Source organism: Ctenopharyngodon idella, chromosome 9 (genome assembly GCF_019924925.1).
Source record: "Ctenopharyngodon idella isolate HZGC_01 chromosome 9, HZGC01, whole genome shotgun sequence".
Lineage (NCBI taxonomy): Eukaryota > Metazoa > Chordata > Actinopteri > Cypriniformes > Xenocyprididae > Ctenopharyngodon > Ctenopharyngodon idella.
In genome coordinates, this window is record NC_067228.1 from 31,539,154 (window position 1) to 31,553,957 (window position 14,804).

The 14,804-nt window shown below is 37.0% G+C and overlaps 1 protein-coding gene across 4 annotated transcripts in view; it reads left to right on the plus strand.

Annotated features, from left to right (window-relative positions):
- The window catches only part of ubr3 (ubiquitin protein ligase E3 component n-recognin 3), an 88,538-nt gene that overhangs the window by 32,642 nt on the left and 41,092 nt on the right, over positions 1 to 14,804 (plus strand). For all 4 annotated transcript variants that reach the window (XM_051904894.1, XM_051904897.1, XM_051904895.1 and 1 more), the window contains 3 exons: positions 2,433 to 2,878; positions 5,485 to 5,573; positions 14,491 to 14,640. In XM_051904894.1, the coding sequence (XP_051760854.1) occupies positions 2,433 to 2,878; positions 5,485 to 5,573; positions 14,491 to 14,640 (685 nt within the window). The remainder of the gene's footprint in view (positions 1 to 2,432; positions 2,879 to 5,484; positions 5,574 to 14,490; positions 14,641 to 14,804) is intronic.

Sequence of the window (14,804 nt, forward strand, 5' to 3'; positions counted from 1 at the left end):
ATCATAAGCAATTGCTTGGCATATGGTATTCTTTGATTGTGAACTGCTCTGAAACCAAGAGCCTATAGAACACAAGACCGCTGTGTTTTTACTTTGAAATGTGCAGCGCTCACTTTTAATTAAATCATAGCCTTTTTAAGTTTAATAACCAATTACAATAAGCTATATCACGATTCTTGTTTTTTGATTACTTACTTATGACTTCTTGAAAAAGATAATTAGCACTTATACCATTCAAGTATTTTAAGACTTTTTAATGGCCTTAAATTTCATAAAACCTAATTTAAGACTTTTTAAGGATCAGCAGGGACCCTGCAATTTTTAAGACCCATGTCAGGTCTAACCTTGAGCTCATTGCTCCACCTTTGTGTATTTCACTGAGGATAGAGAGTTTGAAGTCTTTCTGTGATCTTACTTGTTGCCCATTGGGGGGCACTTGCTAATAACTGTTCCTTATGAGAGACAAAGTGGTCTTCCTCTTGGGCTGCTAAATGGTTCAGAAATCCCAAATCCTCATTTGAGCCACATACATATTTCAGGACATGGATTTGCCTTATGGGACTTTTGTAAGGGCCTGTTTATACAGAACACATTTTTTCATTCCACTGCACTGCTTTTCCCCTTTTCCCCTTTTTTTTTTTTTTTTTCTTTTTTTTTTTTCTCCCTCCTCCATTCGCTAGATGGATTTATTTGACCGTTGCTCTCGTGTCTCACACCTTTCACAGCATCTTGCGCTTGAGCAAGATTTTAAAACTCTAGTGTAGTTGTTTATAGGGCCACGACACACCGATCCAGCGGTCGGCCATCGACCAGATTCGAGCTGTTGTTGAGCCACTGTTATTGAGCCACTGTTGGCAGTAGTCAGAGCCTGTCAATGACTTTTTGGCTGGTTGAACATGTTGAATTAGTGCCAGGCAGTCAATGAGACAGATCGCTCTGATTGGCTCTTTAGCTTAGAGAACTCATTCAGTTTTCTTTTCTGAATGACAAATAAAGACTACTGCCACCTTCTGGTATAGACAGTTGTTTTCTCTCATGCAGGCACAGAATGCTAGTTGGCCATTAGCTGTAGTCTTGCGGAGTGTTTAAGTGCAACTTTTTGGCCTAGACGCATGCGAGGCAAGGCGACAAAATGGTCGGCCTTCATCTTTGCTAGTTCTTTGTCGGTTCGGTGTGTCACGGCCTTGAATCTATTAATACCAAAAAATGGTGCCCCTGAAGTCTCTTTAAAGGAATATCTGTCTACCTAGTAAAATCTATCCATCTTAGTCTGTTTGTCTGTGACTGCATGACCTTAAAACCTTCAAACTTCAAGCTTTTTAAACTACTTCAAGCTTTCTAGCCTCGCTTTAAGCCAACATTAAAGTCTTGACTAACATTTTTATCTAGTTACTATTACTTCTGTTTACTAACAATAGTAAATATTTAATAATTGATAAACTATTAAATACTGGTGCCTTTTATTGTGTTGCGCTTAACGCCGTTTTATAAAAGCAATAAGCCTCTTGAGAGTTACAGTGATTTATACCATGGTCTGTCTGAATACTCGATTCTGATTGGCTGGAAGGTGTGCAATAAAACTGTTTAATGCACAGGTAGTTCCAAGTCAGTTGAATCACCTTTCTATATTAATGCACTGTTTTCATTGAAGCGCACACACACACATACATCACGCTGTGCACACAAAGAAACATTCAGGAGTACAGAAATTTATCAACGCTGCCCTGCAACTTTTATTAATAAAATAGCCTTACTACTGAATCGCTACATTGTATTTCCCAGCAACGAGGGGGTTTTATCCCAATTTTGAAGTAATTAAACTCACAGCTTTGTTGTTAATAGAGAGAGAGATGTTGAACAGATGCAGGTATTATTCTCTCTCTTACTCTCTCGATATTTCAAATAAATGCTATAATTAATTAATTTAAAAAAATATAATATTACACGCTACTTTATCTCTGTGTCTGATTCAAACCGGGCAGAATGCTGGATCTAATGAGCCGTAATTGACGAAAATAACCATTTATTTTACCTTTCTGGTCAAATATTGCACTGCAAACATCAATAACAACTTTAAGTCGTCAATGCTGGCAAATGACCATGGTATTAGTGGGATAATCGGCAGCTAGCTGTACATTAAATGATTTGAATGCACTTTGTGGAGGTGTCAGGCGGTTCTTTGCCTCCGCGGCGTGCATTAAAATCATTTAATGCTCAGCTAGCCATCGATTATCCCTTACTTATCACACTGCTTCACCCTCAAGTTGGCTATTGCTTTAATAGCGTGTGAATTACTTACTCTTAATGACTATGACCAAACAAATCTACTCAACGCAACCATGAGTGTGACATTGGTGTGCGTGGCCCCATAATTGTTGCTTGCAGCTATATGTGTATTTGTCATTTATTCTCTGTCTGTGGTTTCTCCTCAGAACCTGCGTGAGGCTCAAGTGTTCAGTCTAGTGGCGGAGCGCAGGAGGAAGTTCCAGGAGATCATTAACCGCAGCAACCACGAGGCCAGTCAAGCGGTGCGGCCCAAGTCCTCGTCCTCCCGCTGGCTGCCGCCGGGCTCACCCCCGCAGCTGGTGACAGAGATCTTGGAGATCCGTGAGAGCATGCTGTCACTCCTGGTCAAACTGCACCAAAAACTGTCTGCCAAGCAGAACTCTCTGTCTCTGAGTTGGTTGGCCGAGGTGGATCCGGCCCATCACGCACATGGAGATGGTTTAACAGCCATCGAAAGAATCTTGGCCAAAGCTTCCGCCCGTAGCCGGCACAGCAAGAGATGCCTACAGGAAATCTGTGGAAAGGTGTGTCCGCCCATACCACCCAAGAAGAACAGTCCTGGAGATAAGAAGAGTATGGACAAGGAAGAAAGGTGTGTGTTCCCTGTGTCATATTCCATTCGATTAGGCCTTATTCACAGCAGCGCCATCTTTAATTTTTAGCAGGAATGAAAGCGAGGCTGTGAGGGATAAACATACATCTCTTCAGTGGGTTGTACTGTTTTTTAGGGCTGGGACAAATAAATCGCTTCATTTTGATTCAGAGATTTTCCGAATGCATCGCGATTCTCTCTCGAATCGATTCTGAGTTTAGTTTTTAACAGCAGATGGCGCTCTAGGCTAGTTTTTAATCGCACGCTCAAACGCTCACGAAGAAGAGCGCTCGTGTGTTTGGCTGAGTCTGAGAATGTACTTGCACCTCAGAATGCTTTTATGATGCAAGATTAATGTAAACAGCCCACTGCAAACACCCTTGTAATTTGCTTCAACATTCTCAAACTTTATTAATGATTATTTTATAGAAGGTTTAAGTGGTGTGTGCAAGGAATTGGAAGCAAGCGGAGTACGGCTGTTTCTAAAGCACGCAGTGCCATCTGCTGTTAAAATCTAAGCTCAGAATTGATTTGAGAGAGAATCTCAATGCATTCAGAAAATCTCAGAATCAATCCAGAATCATTTCTCGATTTATTGCAATTTGTTAACCCCAGCCCTAGTGTTTTTGGATTGCTCTGCTGACGAAACACTGCAAAAATATCAGTTTCAGTAGACAAAAATCTCCAGACATTTTAAGTGATCTAGGAGCTTTTTTGACAGTGGATGCCATTGAAAACACCTCACATCCTCGCTTTCATACTTGTCATGGCGATGCTCTGAATATGGTCTATTGTTAGTTTTTTGCGGCCAACATTTTTTTTGGTCTTTTTCACCCTTTCTCAGAGCCTTAGAATTAATTGTATTAATTATGTTTACATAGTAAATCAATGTCTGATTTGAGAAACGTGACATTGTCACATTTAGGAGCTTCTTCAATGCTCTATAATGTTGAAGGAATGAGTAAAAAACCACCCATCAGCTCCTCTGATTATGGAACAGATACCCCCTGCAAACCAATTCAAAACAATATGTTATAGCAGCTGTGCTCAGAACAGTATTTAAGGACTTTGTGCATGTGTGTTTGTCCTTAACATCATCAGCTGGAAACTCTTCAAGCGTAACATCCCTGTCTGTATTAGTTTATGCTCCTCTGTTCCTTCCATCCAAATAACAAAGGAGAGAGATGGACAATTAAACAAACTCTTTCACCCGATCGAGGTTGCCAGATATTTATAAGGTTTTGTTTTCTACTGTCTGTTGGTTGAATCTGCCTAAGGGCTGTCAAATTAATATTTCAATTTCGAATATTCGTTGAATATAAAATAAAAATCCACATTTAAATGCAAAAAAGGTGCATTCAGATTGTAGGTGTGCACAAGGCAGCCTTATCAGTGGTGCACGAGATGCGATGATGATGTAAGAGTTGTTGCGTTTTTAATGTTTTCCTTAGCCAGTTGATCCGTTGTTCATTCAAATCTTTGCAGAAATAGAGAAGCTCATTGCAGAGAAGATCTTTGTTACGGTTTTGAGATCTTGGTTACGTCAAAACTCTAACCAAGCCGTTCACACAGAATGCATTTTCTGTGCTGCTTTTCCATTGTTTTCTATGTAAACAAGTGCTAGATGGACATATTTGACCGTTGCACTCTCATCTCGCAACAGAGAGCTGTGTGTTTAGAAAGGCATGTAAAGTTAAAAGAATTAAAGAATAAAAAGTCTGTGGGTTTTTTTCCCATTCCGTTGCATCTCATGTTTTTAAACGCAAAATTTAAATTTTATTGTGTGCATCAGTTTGGATTGTGAATAGTAATTATGTGGCGTTCCACCAGCAGTCTTACCTGATTTGCTGAAAAACAGATTTCTTAATGTGGCATGTGTCTCATAGTATGATGATTGGTGCTAACTACTTTGCATTGTGTTTTGTTTTGTTTTTGTTTGCTTTGTTTTTGTCTATTCTGTTTTATTTTTCAGTTGTTGACATCAGTTGCTATTGGAAGGATTTTTGCCTTTTTTTTCCCCCCCAAATTGAAACCAGCATATGGAAAGGGCAATCTATTTCATTATTGCTCTCTATATGAAGCATACAGACTTTATTCAAATGCACAATACGCATTCTTCCAGGCTAGGGTGATGCCATTATGAACATTACCAATGATTTGGGACAAATATTTAATGGAAAACAATGTGAGTGACTCTGTGGAACGAAAGATTTTTGAACAGCCTCTGGATTCGTAGCTGGGCACTGTGGACAGACGCAGATATATATTTGTTTAACAAACAAATAGTTTACATGTATGATATCGCCATCATATTGGTTAACATGAAAATCTCATGAAATAACATAAAATGTAAATAATTATATATCGACCATAATTTCTGTCAGTGCATCCCTAACTAATGAGGATTTCCATTGGACTTAATGACTGTCTGAGAATGAATATATGTCCATCCTCAAAATCTGCTGGAGTAAATGATGGTCAAATGCATCCTTCAAACGGTCATCAAATGTAATCTAATTATGATCACATCAACATTTCAGTGCCACTTGATAATATTTGATAATTAAAGTTAATGATGCAAATAATTTGTGTTTTGACATCTGCAGGCGTCAGAGGGCCAGAGAGAGACAGCAGAAGCTGCTGGCGGAGTTTGCCTCCAGGCAGAAGAGCTTCATGGAGACTGCCATGGATGTTGGTGAGCTTGAATATGAGCTGAAGTTGTTTGCTGACCTTTATGAAACACATCTGATGAGTCTCTCTAGCTGTTAATTACTAGATGATCAGTTTCATGTTTATTTGATTGATTTTCTTTCTGACATGTCAGATGTAAAGACACAACATTTTTGATCAGGATATGTTTTAACTCAATGTTCTCACAATATCATTCAGTCTCTCAGTGTTTGGTATTCTGCATGTTTATGGGCTGTCAAAAACAGCCCAGATGTGTGGGACGTTTATATGGGATGTGTTCTTGTATTCAAAAATAGCGATGGAATGGTCTTGAAAAACATTTTTTCATATTCGGCATTTAGAATTTGAGATAGTTAGTCTTTTCAATTTTTATTTATTTAAACAAAACTGTTAATTAAAACAGAATGTCTATTTACACCAAGTGCAAATAGCCCATCTTGTTGGCAGAGGCTATTTACACTAACTGTCTGATAACGGAAGTAGTAGCGTGAAAAGTAAGGCGGGTGATTTTAGCTTTTGACTTAACCGACAAGGGTTCGAATCCGCCTAATTCTTCTCACTTTCCCATGCATACCAGCTCAGAGAGGCGTTTATTTGAAATAAAATGTTTGTAGAGTCATTTACAACAGCTTTGAACATGGCTCAACCAGTCAGAATCAAGGAACAGAACTATCCATTTTTTAAAAAATAATCAGATGTGATGTGCGAAAACCCATCACATGGTGAAATTTTTACCTATCACATGTTTCAATACCATATTCGCCGGGATTTTGATTGACAGGCGATCTAACCAATCATAACGCCGAATCCGCCATTTTGTCCGACAAACCAGTCAGGGGCAGTGTTGCCAAGTCCGCGGTTTTCCAGCGGAATTGGGCTACTTTTACACTGTTGCAGTGGGTTGTTTTTCATGTCTGCGGATTGAATCAACCAAAATAACGAGATATTTAGCCCCTGAAATGTGAATTTTACCAGGGGCAGCCCCTCCAAAAAAAACGAATTACTTTCTGTGGTTGAAATGTGGTTCATTTATGTTTATTTGATGATATAAATTAACTAGTAAGAAGAGATGATCGGTTAATGAGCCGCTTGATCTGAGGCGCTACAGCAATCTGTCACGACACATTAAAGAGCCACAAAACGGTATTTATTGTTTAAATTTCTTTTAAAATGAAAAAAATTTCAAATTTGAGACCTTGTTTCATATCAAAAGTAACCTGCTCTGTTTTGTCTGTCGATACGCTGTCAGTGTCCTCTTTGCTCCGCGATGTATTTTTCACTGCATGAGAACATGATGTGTGGCGTGAGAGTGGCATGGCTTGTCGGACATAGCAACAGTAACTAAAGGAGGCGGGTCTTTGCGAACGGTCAATTCTGAAAAAAACAGGTTTAAATAACTGTCACTTTACAACATGCACTATCCAAACATAAATGGTTGTAATTCAAGAATGCTTTGGAATATAGACCTAAGGTTGGTCTTGTTTTAAAGAAGACACTTATGAAAAAAGTTTATGAAAATGTAAAAATATAATTGTTTATATTTTATAATAATATATTATTACATATACACTCAATATGTTGTTGCATACTGTTATATAATATGGTACAATACACTGAGGTGTAAATAGTATCTGCCACTATTTGCACTAAGTATACATAGCATCTAACAATTTGCACTAAGTGAAAATAGCCTCTGCCTAGTTAAAATAGGCAGAGGCTTATAGAAAGTACTATGGTTGTACTTTAGTGTCATATGATTATACCACATTATACTAGATGTCCTGTGGTATCTGGCACCAAGACATTAGCAGCAGATCCTTCAAGTCCTGTAGGTTGCGAGGAGCAGCTGCAGTAGATCAGACTTGTTGTTTCAGCACATCCTACAGATGCTCAATCAGATTGAGATCTGAGGAATTTAGAGGCCAGGGCAACACCTTGAACTCTTTATCATGTTCCTCAACTGTGTGCAGTGTGGCATTATCCTGCTGCCACTGCCATTGCCATGAAGGGGTGTACCTAGTTTGCAACGTTTAGGTAGGAGGCAAGTGCTAAATTTACGCCTACATGAATGGCCAGATCCAGGGTTTCCCAGCATAATATATGCTTTAATATATATAGCCTTTTTTTTGCCCTCACACATCAATGAGCCCTAGAGAACACCCTGTCGCCGATTTGTGTTTTGTCCCTCCTCGGACTACTGTCAGTAGGTTCTCACTACTAGAATTTCTAACTTCGATACAATTCCTTAAAAAGTATTGATATTCGATACCATTTTCAATACCAGAAGGAAAAAATACTGCATATACTGTCAAATAGATATTTTCAACATTTCTTTTTTTGTCCATCCATTGAAAGTCCAAGCAATTAATAATTTCTTCTGAAGAGATTTTATAACTTTAGGAGATGATCAGCATTTTTCGCTTGACCTGTGAGTGGTCATAATGTTTTGGCTCATCAGTGTGTTATGGAATTTGTATGATACTTTAGGTAACAAATATTTTTGTAGCTTCATCTGTGAGGAATAAAAGTGAAAAGCAAATCTCAATTTAGACATGTATTTGTGTAAAATTCTGGTTTTAATTATAAGCTTTCCAGTGTAGCTCTCTTAACGGTTTAGTCAAATACAATTTAATACATCTTGCAAATACACACACAGACGTAGAGTTTAGAGGACATAGTAAACTTGCAGAAATCCTTGAATGCTGAAAGCTGTTGGCTGCTATTGTACTCTCTAAAGGAAGGTGACTCAAATTGCCTCCGTTCTGCCCTACACACTCCCTCAGGCCCTTTTAGTAGAAGCGTGGAGGGGGGGATCTCAGGGGCCGTATTGTTCTGCTTCAGGGCAGTTCTGCTGTGTGCTGGTCACTGAGATCAAGAGGGAGAACGCAGTGACACTGTGTTTGAGACATGAGTGATGAAGTTTTAAAATAAACATTACAATGTCTCAGTACAGTCAACATCATATCCTACACATGGCAGCCCATGTACTGTACATGGGATGGTTTTAAAAGAATCTTTCTGGATTATGAAACAAAGTCGAATCAGCTTTAAAGCGGCTCTGCATAAAAACATTGATTTAAGAATCAATATTGATTTATCAAAATCAAAATATTGATTAAAAATGAAAAATCAATATTGTATTGATCATATGGATTTTTCACTTTTTCTTTTTGTCTTTTGTTTTAATTAACAGTAATGACACAGATGGCTGCAGGTATATTTGGCTACTGTCACTTTAAGAGCTGCACAGATCAAATATTCTGTTACACATGCATTTTCTTTCTCAGTTCTTTACTTTCACTTGACAAAACTGACTGTGTTTACTCGCCAAGACTGCATTTTGATATAATTTGTATTTGTCTGTTCAAGCTCAAGAACTCTTTTGTATCTTCTTGGGCTTGAATGGTTTAAAATCGCTCGGAACGCTTAAATTAGCAAGACTTAAAAACGTGCAAATGATTGGGCTAGTGACAATTCTGTCAAATGTCCTGAGCATCTTTCACGTTGGCCTGGGCCATCAGGCAGTCCTTATTGTCAAACCCTGCTGTTGTAGCTTATCTATGTTGTGTGCATGAAAAAGATACAAATACTGTCAACATGGCATCGGAGAAACGCTAATTAAACGTCACTTTTTAGTCAATGATTTCGGCCCTCCAAACTGTTTTGGCCGAAACCAAAAATTCATTTTTGGTTGCCGAAATATCAGTGCATCACTAGCAGCGTTATTTGAATAAAGATCATATCTGATCTGTTTTGAGAAACAGTATATGTCTTTGTTGTTCACCTTTTGTCACCAGCAAATGCTAAAATGATGTTGAGATTTGGTTGAAATATTAGCTTCAGACACCCATGGCTGATGTCCCCACTGACATTGAGCAGTGTCTGTATTATAGATGTGCGTGTGTCTGGGATTGTCAGAATAAAACATTCTCTTGAGCTCTGCTGTGCAGGCTCCATTTGTTTTCCAGATTTGAATGAAAGGTCACTTTGGACATGGATATTTGCACCGGAATTATAATGAGATAAATTGGACCAGCGTTTCGAGCATCTGTGCATATGGTAATGAATCTCAGAGCAATACTGGACGTCTTACCGCAGAAATAAGAACAGAGACAGTGATGGGACAGTGAAAAGGAGGAAGGTGTTTACAGAGGGATATGAGTTTCAGTCAATGCCTGATCAAAAATCAGATCGAGTTAATTCATTAAAGACAATTTGAGTGTCAATGATACAGTCTCTCAAAGCCAGACTTGCGTCGGCATATAGTCTGGTCAACTTTGAAGCTTATTTTCACCACTTAGACAGGGACAGACCATCTGACTAACATGTAAGCAACCAACCAACCACAGTTTGCTTTTTATGTGACATTTTATGGGCAGAAGTAACTGAAATAGTTGATGCCACATTAATAGCCCAGATCGTAAAATCATTTCTGTGCAACTATTATAATCACATTGAAGAGGTTAAAGGATATGTGATTCATTTAAAATGTCTCATTATTGAAACAATTAGTGGTTGAATAATTGTGATGGCCAATATAATGGTCGATATTTTCCATTTCAATTCTTGCCAACGGTCGATATGTTTTTCTGAAGGAGCATGACGTCATGACAGATTTCTGCTTCATATAGTTTGTCTGAATATTACATTGAATAAAATGTTGTGAAGCTTAAAATAATAATAAACATTTACTCTTTGACTATTTGACATTATTAAAGCATATAAAGTTCTTTTGCTACCACCAGCAATACAGTGATTAAAACGGAACTATTTTTTATAATTTTTGGTTTGTTTAATAGTGCGTAGGATAATAATTCCGTGTCATAAATCTCTCAAAGTTCACACATTGCTTTTATTGCTATGAAAACGTCTCCAGTGTTAATTAAGTTGTATTTGCTGCTTAATTGCTTTGTGATATAAATTATTTGTTGGTGATCTGGTGGTCAGGTTCATTAATCTTTACAGTATAATCAGAGCTTGACTGATGTGTTGTCTGCATTAACCCTTGAGTTGATGTATGCTTGTGTGTTTTTCTGATGGACAAGGTCTACTGGATTAGATGGATGGATATGAATGTAATCAACAAGAACTAGTTTCACCATAATTTGATGTTTTTACCTGTTTTAATGTGTACAAAGGTCACGAATTGTCCACATGTGACGACTAGTTGTCGTAGTATCTCGTATTATAGTGTTTATTTAGGACGGGTGTGTGGAGGGCAGCAGTACCTGGCGGGCGGCCTCAGGCAAACACTGTCACATTACCTTTCTAGCACAAACGTTTCATTTCCCCATAGATTTCCTGTCTCTATCAGTGCACCTTAAGCTATAAATCAATCCAAACACACACTGACATTTACAAAGCCTCTATTTGTCCTGAAATTGAACATGTTCTTTAATGTTCTAGAGTGATTTAGAAAAGGTAATTAATGAAATAGCAGACATCAGCAGCGTTTATGATTGGGAATGCTACTTTAAAAGTTATGAAAAATATAGTACATTTTGCATCACTCTTAATAATAAGTAACTAAATGCGTTACATCTGTGTTGACTGAGAGTCTCTATACGGTGGAAGCAAATTAATCGTTAAAAGATCGCAATCACGATTCAAACACCCACACAGTCTCATTCTTAAATGACAGCGATTCTGTTATGTCTATTAAACCTTTGAGTACGATTACAGCGGAACATTCAAATCTGCTTCATATCTATACATGAGCAGTTGTCATGTATAATAGAGCTGCACGATTCTGGATAAAATGAGAATCACGATTTTTATGGTTTCAAATAAAGATCGTGATTCTCCCACGATTCTGAATAGACATCTAAACAAACAAAAAAAACATCTAATTTACTAGAGGTTCTGACAAAATATGAATTGCTGGACTCTAATTGCCGGGAATTTTTTAATTAATTTGAATGAATTATTTTTAAAAAAAAAATAGTTTTAAATATATGAATGACTCATTAGTAAATACTTGTTTCATTACTGGATGAATCAGGGTTTAACGAATCTTTTTGAATGAAGGATTCAATGACAAAGTAATTTATACAACAGTTATTTGAAGCACCACGTTAGTTTCGATTTGCTCTATTTTGATCGCTATCTGATGTCCAGTGTTTATATCCTAACTGTAAACTTTTATCTTAGTACTTCTGTGATAATCTGAATATTTGGCAGCTATTTTGGGCATCCAAGACCAAGTCTTATCTATTTGAATGGGGGAATCCTGAAATCTCAAAAACTGCTTGGCAAATTCACAATTAATTAGCATATTTCAAATCAGCAACAAAATCTGACATGAACTGTCCCATAAATGTTGTTTCTTATGCTCAAATGGCATTAAAAATGCTTATTTTTCAGGCTAGACGAGCCAATGCGCATGCGCAGTCCTAATCGTGAGTCTCAGGGTTTCTATGGGAACCGAAGCTTCTAACAACAGCTGCAGTGACGCAATGACTTTATCAATCAGAGATTGGCTCTTTTACTTAGAAGGCGTGACATATTCCGTATTGCGCGTTGCAGTTTCTCCCATTCATAACTAATAGGAGTGAAGCGTATTTCTATATAGTCTTTGAAATAACTACTGTGTGTTTCAAAACTGCTCTCTCTGGATCAGCGGCAGCACGAACACAGATGTGAATGTTCCGGTAGGATTTTTGTCAAAGGTTTAATAGACACAGGCGAATCGTTGTCATTAAAAAATAAGATCGCATGGGTGTGTGAATCGAGATTGCGATCTTTTTACGATTAATCGTGCAGCTCTCATGTATAGATATGAAACCAAACTGTCTTTTCAACTACACAGTATCATTATTTCTGTTACAATAATTAAAATTATCACAGAAGTACTGGGTTAAAAGTTTATAGTTCGGATATAAACACCTGATGTCTGTGATAGCGATCAAAGTAGAGTAAATCTACTGTAGGTGGTGACAAGTGACTTAAAAAATGTATTTGTCATTGAATCATTCATTCAGGAGATTTGTTCAAAAACGCTGAATAATCCAGTAATGAGACAAGTGAAGCATTTGAGTGAGTCATTGAATCATTTATTCAAACTGATTTTTAAAAAAAATGAATTCAAATTATTTAAATATATATATTTTTTTTAATAGACTGCAGCAATTAACATTTTGTCAGAACCTCTAATAAATTATTTTGTATGGTTGTCTATTCAGATTCATGATCTCTATTTTAAACAAAAAAAATCTCAGTGATTCTCAGTTTATCCAGAATCGGGCAGCTCTAGCTTGTGGTTGTTTTTATTTATTAATTTTTTTATATATAACACAAAGTGTTTTTTTTTTTTTTTTCTTTGTTGTTTTGATTTATATTTTACATATTACAACAACTCTGACAGTGTTTATGCACCTTAAATATGAACAATATATAGAGAAGGGATATTTTTTTCAAATGTATTAGTCAGTAAATGAATTAAATGGGGAAAAAAAAAAAAAAAACGTGTCACATTATTAAAAGTAATTCTGATATAGTAAATGTATTAACACTTTTACAGTTATAGACAGTTTAAGCCAGGGATTTTCAAACCATTCTTGAGCCTCCTCATAACTATACGCACCAAGAATATTCGTTTCAGCTTCCACATTCTGTACAAATACAACATGGTTCACACAACATTAGCTCTGTTGTTACTGCTTTTAATGCATGACCGCCTGAACCTCCATTAACCGTTTGTTAATTTAACCAGGAGAGTGCAAAAAAGTAATTCAGATCCACATTATATAACTAATTAAGTTTTGCCAATCTACTGAGCTCATAATTCATATTCAGTTATTGGATTTTAGCCCCTTTTTCTCTGACTTTTATGCTTGGCTTCTCTCTGGGTTTTATTTTTTTATTTTTTTTATTTTTTTTTTTAATGTAAAATGAAAACGCCAAACCCTTACAAAAAAAGTACTGTGGTGGGACTATGGTTCAGTGGAATGTCATGGTAATGAATGATCTTATCATGGAAGTATCTAAAGATGATACTTTTTGGCACTTTATTGCTAGGAGCTTCAAAATATACCAGTCTCTCAAAAGTTTCTGGTGAACAATCAATTTCTACACAACTTAAACTGAATATTATACATCACCTATGCAAAGTATCTCTGATGCTTTATCTAAATGAATGTTCTTTATCTCTTCTCTGAAACCTATTGAGCTGTATTTCTCTAAAATGGGTTTGTTTTTCAATACTTTTCATTATTGAATGAAAAAGAATTATTTATAATCAACATTTCTCTTAACTCATCAGGAATCTTTAATGCATTTTTTGGAGGGGCTGGAATTTTTCACATTGCACTCTGGGATTGCCTTCTCTGTGAGGGATACATGTGTTGCTTCACTAGAATTTGGCCAAAACAAAGTATCTTGATTGGCAGCAATATTTTGCTGCCTATGTTTTGAAACAGTCTTTATACCTTTGATGCCTTAAAGGTGCAGTATGTAATATTGACAGCTAGCAGTTTAAATGGGTACTGAAGTCCAAATTCAAAATATTGGAGAGAGTTGTTTGCCCCGCCCCCTCTTCCTCAGACTTGACATTCACATGGGTTTCCAGATTAAGAACATGCAACAGGAATGAGCACAATTGACAATGGAAAGCGACGAGCCTTGCACTGTATATTTATACACGTTTTAATATGCGTTTTAATATGCCACTGGTCATAGAGCTTTGTAGATGGATGCCAATGCTTTTTAGGTCTTGTAGAACCTGCAATTTCTAACCTAAATTGTTTGCTAGTTTCTATGGTTGCAATATGCGCCATTTTCCACCAGCTGGAAACCCAGGGTTGTGGAAACAAACCACTTTTATTTGAAGGGAGATTTTGTGATTTCAAAGACTCTGTTTTCTGTAATTATATAGATTATATAGATTATCTGACTTTTGTTTTGTTTAATTCTGTGTTTAATAGAGTCACCTGAAACAGATGCAGTGATGGACATGGGCTCGGCAGAACCTTTGGACTCTGAGGTTCTGTATGACTGTGTGATCTGTGGTCAAAGCGGACCGTCCACTGAAGACAGACCCACAGGATTGGTGGTATTGCTGCAGGCTTCATCAGGTATAACACACTCCAACATTTACATCAGCAATGTATCAGTGTCTATCAACACTGGCCAGTATTAGTGTGTTTTAGGCCAATTTTGAAACAGATAACATCAGGGCATATAGTAATGAAAAATGTTGTTGATAACACTTGATAAAAAAATCAGTTCTCTGATGCAT